Here is a 13,910-nt window from a genome sequence, read left to right as displayed (position 1 = left end):
CTTGACAGGGTCTGTCCTAGAAAAACTGATAACGCAGTTACCTGTGTCTTGAGAGTACTTGCTGCTAAACCCTTCTCCATTCCTTCCTGGAGAAATTCTAAAACTGAAATAGTGCTAATGAAATTTAAGTTCTTGCTGGAAAACCAGGACTTGTAACACTTCCAGACTTTGAAGTAAATAGCCCTGGTGACCTTCTTCCTATTTGCTAGAAGGGTATTGACAAGTTTTTCAGATAGTCCCCTTTTCCTTAGAATTTCTTCCTCAGAAATGAGGTGGTTAGATTTAGGTACGCTGGATCTGGATGCAAAATCTGATCTTGACCCAGAAGGTCCTCCCTGATTGGTAATCTCCAGGGAGGTTTTGCTGAGAGATTCATTAGGGTTGAGAACCAGGGTCTCTTTGATCAATAGGGAGCAATTAGGATCAAATCTGTGGACTCTGCTCTGAACTTTGCTAACAATCTTGGTATTAATGGAAATGGGGGGGTCCCATTTGTGAGGTAACACTGTCTCTGGAGAGAAAAGAAGGCCGATGTTTTTGCATTTTATTTGGTTTGCAAAGAGGTCACCTGAGGAAGGCCCCAACTTTCGGTGATTGTCTCGAATCACTTCCTTTACTTCCCTCCTGCTGAGAAGGTCTGCTAGGGCGTTTTTCGTGTCTTTCAGATGTACTGCGGACAGCGAAGTCAAATTGTTCTCTGCCTAGCTCTGGATTTGATGAGCTAGTTCCATCAGGGTCTTGCTCATTGTGCCTCCCTACTTTGTTAGGTATAATACTGCCGTCATGTTGTTCGATAAAACCTGGATATGCTGTTCCCCTGCTGGAATAATAGGAGGCTTTGATGGATAGCCTTTAACTCCCTCCAATTTGAGGACCTTTTTGCCTCTGGCTTGGGCCATACGCCCTGTGTTGTCTGTTCCTAGAGGCAAGCTCCCCACCCCCATGCGCTATCATCTGTCGTTAATCTCTGAGTGCCCGGAAAAGTCCAGGGGAGTCCTTTTGAGGTGTTCCTCTGGTCTCTCCACCACCAAAGTGATCTTTTTGCCTTTGTTCCGACTTCTTTTCCAGAGGCTCCTGGTGTGTCCAATTCAGTAGAATGTCTGACTGCTGATGTTGAGCATGAAGCCTGGCCCGCTGCACTGAAGCGATTGCTGCTGTCAATAGGTCTAGAACTGAAATGGCTTCCCTTACTGAAACCTCTGTGTTGGTTTGAAGTGTTCTCAGAGCTATCTGCATTTTTTCCATCTTCTCTTGAGGGAGGAAGATTTTCTGTTCTATTGAATCTATTTTGTGTCCCAGATTCGATTTCTGAAGGTTCAGAAGCCAACCCAGGCTGTTTAGATGTCCCTGGGTTATTTGCAGATTGACCACTACCTGATCTTTTGAGTCTGTGAACAGTAGTAGGTCATCCAGATAAGGCACTAGGGAGACCTCCTTCAGTCTCAGGGACTCCAAAGCCTCTGCCATCACTTTCGTGAATACTCTGGGAGAGGAGGAAAGGCCGAAGGGCAGCTCCCTGAACTGATGGTGCCAAATCCCCCCCCCCCCCAATTGACTGCTAGTCATAGGAATTTCTACAGTGAAGCTGAAATTGATATGTGGACATAAGCATACCTGAGGTCAATGGATGCAGCTGGGGGTGAGTAAATGCTTCACAGAGATAATTGTGTCCATCTGGAACTTTTTGTACTTTATAGATTGATTCTTGACCTAAAGATTCTGAATCAGATGAAATTTCCCTGATGGTTTCTTGACCAAAAAAATTGTGGGAGTAAAAACCCCTCCCTTCCTGGTCCTTCGGGATTTTGGAAAGAACACCCTGCTGCATCAGTTCTCTCAGGAGAGACGTCATAGCCAGGGCCTTCTCCTGATTCCTCAGAAGGTTTGTAATGTAAAACAGACTTTGGGGTGTCTGTGAAAACTCTAGCCGATAGCCTTGACTGATTAGATTCAGAACAAATGGACTTTTTGCTGCTTTTTCCCCAACCTGGCAAGGCGGTCTGCAGCCTCCCGCCTACTGGGAGATGGTCGTCATTGCTTTTTTGAGGTTTGCTCGGGGGATCTAAACAGCACCCCTCCTCTGCCTCTCCCCCTTTGAGGGTTCCAGGGTCTTTTCTGGGTCTGATCTTTTTCTTTATGGGCTTGCTGAATCGGACGAAAATTGTTCCATTGCTGCACCACTTTCTTTTTCTGCGGAAAAACATCCTTCTTATCCGCTGTCCTAACGAGGACGGTCTAACTCTGGCCCAACCATCAGATCTCCTGTAAAGGGAATTCCGCACAACTTCACTTTTGATGTTCAGGTTTTAAGCCAGAGAGTCCTCCTGAATTAACAAGGGCTGAAGACCTGGCCGACATCCTGATGGATTCTGCCGAGGCATCTGCCATATACTTGACTGCTTTTAAAAGGGTGTAGAGGCCATTGCCAGCTTTAAGTTAGATAAGGACAAATCCAAAGCTTTCTCAATGCAAGATTAGTCTGTCTTGACACATGGGAAAAGGCGGCATACATTTTTGCTTGTTTTATTCCAAATTAATAACTCATCCTCCTCAAAAGGAAACCTTTTAAGGACCCTAGAAAAAAAAAAAAAATCCTTTTTCTGGATCCTTCCATTCCTTACCAATTGTGTCAGCCAATACTTTATGAACTGGAATTACTCTGTGTCTGGCCTCCTCTAGCCCCTGGTACATTTTGTCATGTTACAATAGTTTGGCTTTTTCTTTTTGGAGTTCTATGGTGGTATAGACTGCTTTCAGTAAGTCGTCCACCTCTTCAAACGTCAGTTTAGATCTAGACGCTCTTGTTTCCTCCTCCCCCTCATCCTCCTCTGAATCGATTGTTGAGGGAGGAATACTCTCTCTCTCTTCATCGGACTCACTTTAAATTGATCTAGAAGTGGCAGGAAGAAGATTGGACTGGGAGCTCTGTTCTTGGCTGGAACTCTGGCCCTGCTTCTTTATGAGGGAACGTACTGTCCCTAGAGTCTCTGCCAATTCTTTTCTCACTGAGGAAAAGAGCTCCTTACACTCCTGTGCAGACTCCTCCCTAACCAATCCCGCAATACAACATCTGCAAAGCGGCTTGGCCCGTGAGTCCCTTAGTGGGTTCTTGCATGAAGGGCATTTTCTTCCCATAGTTCTCTCTGTTTTAGTAATGGTTTTCTACAAGACAGAAAAAAAAAACAGACCCACCTTTTAGGGTGAGATCTACACCAAAACAGGGAAAAGAGAGAAAGAGAGAAAGGGTGCCTAAAGCGACCACCACAAAAAGTGCCCCAGAGTCTTCCATCCATGCTGAGTCACTAGTATGATGTAACCCTATAGCAGACAGCTGCAGGTTAAGTCACATATCACACATAAACCCAATGAAAAAGGAAAGAGGCACCGCTGCACCTCTCCTACTTGGGCCTGGCCAGGATTCTGGGTGCCTGCAATCACCATTGCTGCAAGCGATTCTGCCTCCTCCATCACGAGCACCATCAGTGTTTCCATGATGGCAGAGGAAAGCATGGTGGAAGCAGCTGAATTTAAAGGGGAGTTGTCACACAGCGTTTCTTGTCAAGAGGTGGCGCTACGCTCTCTCCTATGTGCTGTCCTGAAAGGCGAAGGGAGAAAATGTACTTGCAGCCTATAAAAAAAAAAAAAATCAAGCTAATGCAACCTCTATATTTAACAATTGGTAAGCTGCAATATATTACAATTTTTTTTATCTTGGGTTTAGATATACTAGTAAATCTGTGCTGAAATTTCTGGATTCCTTCTAAAGATGCAGGTTGCCTGACTGTCTCTAACGTCAATGCTTTCGAAATTACTGACCTGCATCAAGCATGCAGCGAGTAAAGTCTCAAAGTGAAGAACTATTACTGCTAATACTTGTGTTAGTTCAGTGAATAATATGTAAATGACTGCTTCCTAACTACAGTGTAACCTTGGATTACAAGCATAATCCGTTCCAGGAGAATGCTTGTAATCCAAAGCACTCACATATCAAAGCAAGTTTCCCCAAATAATTCAATGGAAACAAAGATAATTCATTCAACACTTCAATTACATGCAGCATGTGTCCAGAGGTGGGGGTGAACGTCCGAACGGCTCTGAGTGTCACCGGCGCCCCCCAATGCAGTACTGCACACCGCAGAAAAAAAAATAAAAATAAAAGTATAGCTCGTATTGCAAAACGCTTGTTAACCGCGTTACTCGTAATCCGAAGTATTACTGTATGTATATAAAAATACAATTCTACAGAAAATAATGTGGTATTTCACATGTATAGAATATTGCAACGCAGACTGTCTCTCCACTGCAGCAGCTATTGAAGGCTAAGGCAGGCTGAGGAGTAGTTATTATAACATCCCATCTATAGGATTACAAGAGTAATAAGAAAATATCAGTCCAGCATTCCCAGCTAATAAACATTAAAGTGGTTGTAAAGGATAAAACAAACATTTTTTTAAAATAAAATAACATGTTTTACTTAACTGCCCTTTGCCACGCTTTTACGCAAGGTGGCCCCAAACTTTCTCTTCTGGGGTCCCCCACCAGTATGCCCCATTTCTTCTCTTCCTATGGGGTCACTCCTGAGCTGGGCTGTGTGCATCTATAGACACAACAGTGTGTCTTAGCCCTGCCCCCTCACAGGATTAGATTGACAGCAGCAGAAGCCAATGGCTCCCGCTGCTGTCTGTCTGTTTCTGTGAGGGTTGTGGGAATAATCCAGCGCTGCTGCAGATGGACACAGCACTCAATCGATACAGGACTCAGGTAAATATTTAGAGAAGTGAGGGGGAGCAACACATCTACTGGGATATTTTTTACCTTTAAGGATAGGTTTAGGTTGTAAAATGTTCCCAATGCTGCAGCTGCTGCCTGATCGCACCCCCCCCCGTGACAGCAGTACAGGGAAAAGTTCTTCATACTAGCTGTCGCTTTTTGAAATCAGCACAGCCAAGTGGGGCTTAACCCACACCGCTGCGTCATTCATTCACATATCTGTGTGTGTAAATGAACTACAAGCTCCGACACCCTTTGCGACTGTCGGCTTGTAGTTCTCAGTGAACTATCACGGAGCTGTGAAGTGCCGTGGTAGTTCATTGATTCTTCCTGTCTGGATCTATCTGCCTGCCCATGTGATGTACGGGCACACAGATGCACAGAAAGATCTGCAGAAGACCTGCATGCCACCACTGATCTGTTGATCACTGGTGCAATGCTTTACAGGCTCAAAAATAAAATGCACAATTTTTTTTGCCAGGTAAAAAACATTTTTTTTTATATTTTATATATATATATACACACACACACACACACACACACTTTTTTAACCTGAAAGAAACAAAAAACGTGCATTTGTTTTTGTTGTTAGCACTTTCACCTAGCAGCAATAGGGTTGCTGGTTCAAATCCCCAACCACAACACTATCTGCCTGGCGTTTGCATGTTCTCCCTGTGCCTGCGTGGGTTTCCTCGGGGTACTCCGGTTTCCTCCCACACTCCAAAGACATGCTGGTAGGTTAATTAGACCCTATCCAAAAAAATTGGCCATAATGTGTGTATGTCAATGTTGTAAGTGGGCCGGGACCCTACAGGTTAAAGCGGAGGTCCACCCTAAAGTGGACCTTCCGCTCATCGGAACCCTCCCCCCCTCCGGTGCCACAATTGGCACCTTTCAGGGGGGAGGGGGGTGCAGGTACCTGTACAGTACAGGTATCTGCACCCACTTCCGGGATAGCTCTCTGCGGAAAGGGGCGTCGATTACGCCCCTTTCCGCAAGTGCCCGCCCCTTTCCGCAAGTGCCCCGCTGCCTGCTGGGAAACACACAGATCCCAGAGGCAGCGGGGACCGTCCTTATTGCGCAGCGCGACTTGCGCATGCGCAGTAGGGAACCGGGAAATGAAGCCGAAAGGCTTCATTTCCTGATTCCCATACCCAAGATGGCGGCGGCAGCACCTGAGAGACGATCTAGAGATCGGCTTCGGGTGCCGACATCGCGGGCGCGCTGGACAGGTAAGTGTCACTATTTTAAAAGTCAGCAGCTGCAGTATTTGTAGCTGCCGGCTTTTAAAAAAAAAAAAAAAAAAAAAAAGCGGAGTCCCGGCGGACTCCTGCTTTAAAGGACCGCATTTAAGCTGCAGATGGACACCGGTGACAAGAAACCGCCCTGAGGCGATTCAGTTCGCATAGGTAGCGCTATACAAGTCACTCAAAGTGAACTTATCCTTTAACGCAAGATTGCCTATACAACCACTTTAAAAGATTACATATTTGGAGGCCTATTTAAAGCTGAACTCCAAGCTCTACAACAAAGTTGTTGTAGCCTGACGATTTATATAGAATGTAGAAACACCACGTGACTCACTTTTTGGCATTGGCGTATGCCGACAGGCTGAGGTCCACATCCACAAGAACTGGTTTGTTTTTCTGCGTTTTCTTTGGCTGTTGCTTACTTTTACCCTTTTTCTTCTTTCCTTTCGGCTCTTCTGACTCTGGTTTTAACTCTTCTTCATCTTCATCCTCCTCGTCAGAAAGTATGAACGGGTTCCTGTAAGGAGACTACACTCAGATGGGCCCGGTACAGTCTTGCAATGTGTTCTCCCAACTCAATTCTTCCTGTAGCTCCCTCTGCCTGGCTAACTATGGATCAGATGCTGCACCCAGGCAAGGGGATCTGCAGAGGGACTTGGAGAGAAGAGCAGCAGAATGTGTTAATAGGGGACTTTTCCCCCCATTCACCCCAGCACTGCAAAGTAATCTCCTTTAAAAAAAACAAAAAAAAACAACAACAACAACTCCAGGCTCACACATGCATGTAAAATGGTTTTGTACATCTTATTAGGATTAGAACGAAAAAAAAAATCAGGTTGCACGCACAGCTGAATAAATCAGAATACTTCAGAGTGGTCATGTGCCTTCACTGTCCAATCAGCAAGCTAGGGAATAGGTTGGTGAACAAAATGTACTTTTTAACTGTAGTGGAGAAATGTGTGGTCAATGTCCTAGCTTTACTGTATGGCACACATGTGAATCACAAAATTGGGCAGGTCTGTAACTGACCTGTGCTGACTATGGTTTGCACCAACTCTAAGGCTGGCCATACAAGGAGTTTCCTGCCATCCATGTAACCATGGATGGCAGGAAAGAAATTAGCTTGATTCCCCTATCAACAGACAGTATTGACAGTATTGATGCGGGCATCCCTCCTGCCAGGCCATTGTATACTCCCAGAGGGGCTGGGTGGGAGTAACCATCACCGCCAGGAGCAGACCGTGATAACTGCTAGCGGCTATAGCAGCCACTAGAGGAAAAAAAAAAGTGACCAATTTGGTACATTCAGCCTGCTCATTAACGGTTCGAATCTCGGCTGGTTCCTGCTAAACCAGCCAGGATTCGAACTGTGTATGGCTGGCCTACTAACCTGCACAACTGCTTTAACAGGAACAAAGAGATAAAACTATGAAAATGGGCATGGTTAGTAAACCAGCCAATTGCTGAAATGGATTGAGCTTTAGGACACACATTGTCAGGATGTAGATCTACTGCTCTGTTGGGGCCCATGTTGACAGACTTTTGTTGGCTTGAAAAGGGCTTTGCATTCCCATTCAAATATACAGTATGGGAATTTGCAAATCTGCTTGAAAGCTGGTCAAATGAACATGTCAAGGATTTCTTAAGGATCTTAGAAAAGTCTCAAACTGATGTCAAGCTGATAAAGCTCAAAACCGTCCGACACTAGATTTTATGCCGCGTACACACGACCAGACTTTCTGGCAGACTAGGTCCAAAGGGATTATTAATCCGTTGGACAATCCGATCGTGTGTGGGCTAGTCTGATCATTTTAAAAAATAAAATAAAATAAAATAAAATCAGACGGACCTAGAAATAGAACATGTTTCAAATCTATCCGACGGACTCAATTCCGACGGACTAAAATCTGGAAAATCATTCGTCTGTGTGGCTACTGGTTATTGAACTTCCTTGTTTAGTCCCGTATACATCATCACGTTCAAAATAAACTAACTTTCGAACTTAATCCGTTCGTGTGGGGCCAAGTCTGTCGGAACTCTGCCGAAAGTATGTTGGGAAGGCCGTCGGACCTAGTATGCCGGAAAGTCTGGTCGTGTGTACACGGCATTAGTGTTCCATTTTGGGATAAGGAACTAATGTGTACACTTGACACTTACTTAAGCAGCATGGTAATATGATTAGTCTGCAACTTCAGCTCTTTAATGGCAAGAGCAACAGGGTCTCCCTGTACTTGTGCCTCCTTCACTATCTGTCCAATCTCCGACCAGTCGATCTGATTGGCCAGGGCACTGCGTACGACCTGCACCGCTCGATCAACAATGTCCAAGTTCATTTCAATCAGCTCTCCTTTGGACTTGTCAATTTCCTATTGGGGAGAGATTTGACATAGTTGATGAAGGCGAATATATTTTATCATACTCTGTAATGCACTTTTTAAAATAAAAGGAATAATAACAAATTATAAACTGGTCAGGCACATACAGAGTTTTTATGAATTTCAGTGACAGGTGAGACATTTGCCAATATTGTCGTATCTGTGAAACAGCTAAACCCTTGAGGCATGCAATTATTCGTTTTAAAGATTTCTCACCAGGATCATCATTAATATCAATGTTAATAGAACAGATTTTAATGGAGTCCAAATGTGTTCTTCATGTTTCCAGAAATAGAATTTGCCTCTCATTCCCAAAACACTGGGGCCCCTCCACCATGGCTCTCATTCCACTGCCATCCCCACCACTTATCTCACACAGTGCAATATTTGGCCAAATGTTTGTGGACGTCTCACCATCACACCTACTGTATGGCCAACAGTACGTGGACATCTCACCATCACGCCTACTGTATGGTCAACAGTACATGGACATCTCACCATCACACCTACTGTATGGCCAACAGCACGTGGACATCTCACCATCACACCTACTGTATGGAGTTCCAGTGAAAGGTTCAGTTAATACTACAGCATATAAAGTCATTTTAGACAATTGTGCCCCTTCCAACCTTGTGGTAACAGTATGGGGAAGGCTCTTGTCTGTTCTACCATGACTGTGTCCTGTGCACAAAACCAACTCCCATAGTTTGACAAGTTTGATGTAAAGGAACTCTAGGGTCCTGCACACAGCCCTGACCTTTTCCCTTCTAAACACCTTTGGGATGAACTGGAATGCCGATTGCGAGCCAGGTCTTCTTGTCAAAATTAGTATCTAACCTCACAAATTCCCTATGATTGAATAGGCACAAATTTCCACAGACACTCCAAAATCCTTTGGTAGGCCCTCCCAGAAGACAACAGGCTGTTATAGCATCGAGAGGGGGGTAAACCTAATATTATTGTCCATGGTTTTGGAATGGGATGTCTGACATGCTTATAGGTGTGATGGTCAGGTGTCCACAACATTTTTAACTGCTCTCTGCCCCTTTCTCCATTACAGCAGCGCTCAACAGAGGTTGTGCGACCCCATAGATATTCTATATAAAGCCTTAAATGTCCACCATTTCTGGCTCCAGTGTTTAATTTAGGGGAACCTTTGCTTCACCGAGAGACAGTGCTTCCCAAAATATGGTGGGATATTATCATTTATGAGCACTGCAAGATGAAAAAAAAATCTGGCTGTCCTAATTCCAACCACCCTTTGTTTTCAACTTTGAATAGAATAGGGAAGAATTTAAATTCCTATAAGATTTTTATTTCTGTATGTGACCCCATTGTAGAGATTTTTCCTCGATTCCTGGCTTTGAAACACCTGTGCAAGAAAAAGGGTAGAGTAGCCGTCACCAGGATTGGAAGGATAGAAAGCAATGAAAATACAGCCAGAGGTTCTAGCTCTTCCCCACTCTACTAAAAATGTGTTTGTCTGCATCACAGTTGGAGAGCTTTCCCATTATTTTCTGTCCTGGTAGTAAGTGGAAATCTTTATGTTAGAAACACAGAAGGCATTCCAGATCAGATTTAAGAAAGCAGTGCTTCAAAATCCGATCAGCAATGATGACCTTCCCTGAATGAATTGCTTCTTTTGCCTCCATACGTGGAGCGATGTGCATTACTCTCCAGCAATAAAAGGTGCGCTGGCTAGTAACTTACCTGAGTAGTCTGCAGTGACTCCAGGCGATGCTCATGGTCTTTCCGGAAATTTTCTAACTTTTTAAGAGCTTGTTTTTCCTGTAAGCATCAGATAAAACCTTGTGTCAGTATTTTCAAAATGATTACAGTTTATAATCATTAGCTGAGAATATATACTTTTGAACATTAACCACTTGCCGACCAGCTGCCGCAGTTTTACTGCCTCAGAATGGCACGGCTGGGCGAAACGACATTATGTTACGTTGCTATGCCCTGTGGCCACTGGGGGGAAGGCCCGCTGCTCGCCCCTGGGCTCCCGCGATTACTCATAAAAACACACCGAGAACCGGGGATGTGTGTGTATAAACACACGGTTTGAACACACTGTATGAACAGCCATCTGTCATCTCCCCTACACAGTCCCCTCCCTCCTTCAGTTAGAACACAGAGAGGGAACACAATTAACCCCTTGATCGCCCCCTAGTGTTAACCCCTTCCCCTGCTAGTGACATTTTTACAGTAAGCACATTTTTATGGCACTGATCGCTGTATAAGGCCCCTTTCACACTGAGGCACTTCTAAACTGCCAGTAAAACACTGAGAGCTTTTAAAGAGCCTTTCAGGCACTTTTGAAGTGCATTTCAATGGAGAGGGGTGTTTTTTCACTGCCCCAGTGTGATGGCATTCATTGATTTTAATGGAAATACATTTTCGTGAGCTTTTCAGGCGCTTTTTTTTGCATGAAAGCGCCTGAAAAGCGGTCTAAATGCCAAAAAAATGTGTCAAACGTGTCCAATGTGTCTGCCATAATGTCGTAGTTCCAATAAAAATCGCAGATCGATGCCATTACTAGTAAAAAGAATAATAATAAAAATGCCATAAAACGATCCCCTATTTTGTAGACGCTATAACTTTGTGCAAACCAATCAATATACGGTTATTGCGAATTTGTTTACCAAAAATATGTAGAACAATACATATCGGCCCAAACCAAGGGGAAAAAATGTTATATTTATATTTTTTTTTTTTTGGGGGGATATTATAGCAAAAAGTATAAAATATATTGCGTTTTATTCAAAACGCTTTTTTTGTTTGTAGCGCAAAAAAAAAAAAAAAAAAAACAGAGGTGATCAAATACCACCAAAAGAAAGCTCTATTTGTGGGAGGAAAAAAAAGGATGCCTTTTTTTTTTATGGATGCAACGTCACACGACCGCGTAATTGTCAGTTAAATCAACGCAGTGCCGTATCGCAAAAAGTGCTCTGGTTAGGAAGCGGGTAAAATCTTCCGGGGCTGAAGCGGTTAAAAGATGAACTCCGAACAGACAAAAAACAGACACAGACTAAATGTACCGCTTTATTAATTGTATATATTTTTTTTCAACACAAGCGGTGTATCTGGTATTGAGCTGGCATTAGCCTGTTGCAGCCTCTGCCGTACCTGCTGTACTTACCTCCTGTGACCCTGAACGATCAGGGCTCCTGTAAGCTGCTCCCCCGGTCAGGGGATTTGAAATCCCCGCTGCTTTTTCTCCTTCCTCTCCGTCGAGCACTGCATAGATGGCCAAAGGGATTCCGATCGGTCAGCGCCCCTCCATGTGACAGTGCTGCCCAATCAGAATCCGTCTGGTATGTCCTGGCAGTGCTGGGTGGAAAGGATTGGGGGATTTCAATATCCTGGATCGGTGGAGCGGCTTGCTGGAGCCCTGACAGCTCAGGATTGCGGGAGTACAATGGGGGAAGGGGGGGGGGGGTCTGGTGTTAGATCACCTATACATATTTTCTGTAAAGGTGAACACTTTAGGCGTTAGTTAACTACAGCAGAGAAATATCAAGTCTCCTGCCCTGTCCAGTAGGGCTGTGCTGTGTCTAAATCTAAAAGCTGGGCAAACAGAAAAATAAATCCTTTAGCGTGTAAAACAGTTCATATATACAGTCATGGCCGAAAATTGTTGGCACCCCAGAAATGTTTCCAGAAAATCAAGTATTTCTCACAGAAAAGTATTGCAGTAACTAGAGGTCGACCGATACGGGTTTTTCTCTGGCCGATGCCGATATTTAAAAATCATGGCAGCCGATGGCCGATATATGATGCCGATTTTTTTTGGGCCGATATGTTAGGCCGATTTTTTTTTATTTTCCTTTTTTTTCCCCCCTTTCATCTCATAAAACCTAACAGACACCTTTCCCACTGGGGCGTTTTTTTAGGTGCTTTTGGGCTAAAAATAGCGCCTGTAAAGTGCCTGCAAAACGGCTCCCCTGCAGTCTCTGTGAAAGACAGAGTGCTTTCACACTGAGGCGATGCGCTGGCAGGATGTTAAAAAAAGTCCTGCAAGAAGCACGTTTGGAGTGGTGTACACCGCTCCTCCACCACTCCTGCCCATTGATATTAATGGGCACCACTGCCGAAGCGCATGCAATGCAATTTGGCAGCGGTGCTTCACGGCCGCATTTAACCTCTTCCTCGGTCGCTAGCTGGATTATATGCGCCCCACTAGCAGCCGAATAGCACCGCTAAAATGATGGTAAAGCGCCGCTAAAACTAGCAGCGTTTTACCATCAACGCCTGCTTCCTCCAGTGTGAAAGCAGCCTTCATAAGCGATACAGAAAATGCCTTACATTTAAACATTTATTAAACAAAACAAACCTCCAATCAGTTTACTTGTATGTATGATTTAGATAAAAAAATAAAATAAATAAAAAAAAAACATATAAAATAAAGACAGGTAGTCAAAACTTTTGGCCGGAAAAAATGGGCTAACTATACTGTTTTAGGTTTATTTATTTTTTTTAATCAGTTAGTGTATTTTTTTTCCCCAAAAACATTGCATTTGAAAGACCTCTGCGCAAATGCCGTGCGACAACCACTAATTGTATTCCCTAGGATCTCTGCTAAAAAAATATATATCATTTTTTGGGGGTCCAAGTGATTTTCTGGCAGAAAATACAGGACTTACTTGTAAGCAACAAGTGTCAGAAAAGATTTAGTCTTTAAATGGTTAAACTGAGAACTTCTACACACAGAGTCGAGTTCATTCATTCAAAGTGTAAACATTGTATCTTTTTGCTCTTTTCTTGGCAGACTGCCCAGAGAGGAGGAAACAAGTTGCTTCTATGAAGACTCAGAGTCGGTTCACACAGGGGCGACTCAGATCAGACTTTGGGTCGCCCCTAGTCGCCTCAGGTCGGACATGTAAAAATCAATGTAAGTGAATGAGAGCCGTCTTAAAGCGGTAGTAAACCCGCATTTTTTTTTTTTTTTTTTTAAAAACCTGCAAAGCAAAAGGCATAATGAGCTAGTATGCACCGCATACTAGCTCATTATGAAATACTTACCTTAGAACGAGGCCCCGACATCTCGCCCGATCCACGCCGAGGAAGCCGACATGCTCCCTCGGCGTCTCTTCCGGGTATCGCGGCTCCGGCGCTGTGAGTGGCCGGAGCCGCGATATCGTCACTCCCGCGCATGCGCGCGGGAGATTTAAATCCGGCCGGACGAGCGCTGCCGGATTTTCGCGGAGAGAACCCCCTTGTGCGCATGCGCCGCTGCAGTCAGCGGCGCATACCGAGGGGAATATCTCCTAAACCGTACAGGTTTAGAAGATATTTTTTTTACCTACAGGTAAGCCTTATTATAGGCTTTCCTGTAGGTAAAAGTTAAAAAAGTGGGTTTACTTCCACTTTAATGCACACTACTGAAGTCGCTCCGACTTCAGAAAAGGTTCCTGTACTACTTCAATCTGACTTGTAGGCGACTGGTACCCATTAATTTCAATGGAGGTCGCCTACAAGTCGGATCTCCGTCTATATGGAGGCGACTCTCACA

General features: G+C 44.3%; 1 protein-coding gene across 1 annotated transcript in view; it reads right to left on the bottom strand.

Annotated features, from left to right (window-relative positions):
* NEMF (nuclear export mediator factor) overlaps positions 1-13,910 on the bottom strand; it is an 86,476-nt gene that overhangs the window by 46,549 nt on the left and 26,017 nt on the right. Inside the window, exons 12-14 of the mRNA XM_077463532.1 lie at positions 10,106-10,183; positions 8,178-8,386; positions 6,355-6,537 (exon numbers count right to left, since the gene is read on the bottom strand). Coding sequence (XP_077319658.1) covers positions 6,355-6,537; positions 8,178-8,386; positions 10,106-10,183 — 470 coding nt within the window. The remainder of the gene's footprint in view (positions 1-6,354; positions 6,538-8,177; positions 8,387-10,105; positions 10,184-13,910) is intronic.

This window comes from Lithobates pipiens, unplaced genomic scaffold, assembly GCF_037356315.1.
Source record: "Lithobates pipiens isolate NorthernLeopardFrog02 unplaced genomic scaffold, aLitPip1_a1.2 Scaffold_30, whole genome shotgun sequence".
NCBI classification, from domain to species: Eukaryota; Metazoa; Chordata; class Amphibia; order Anura; family Ranidae; genus Lithobates; species Lithobates pipiens.
This window is presented reverse-complemented; position numbering and strand designations above follow the sequence as displayed.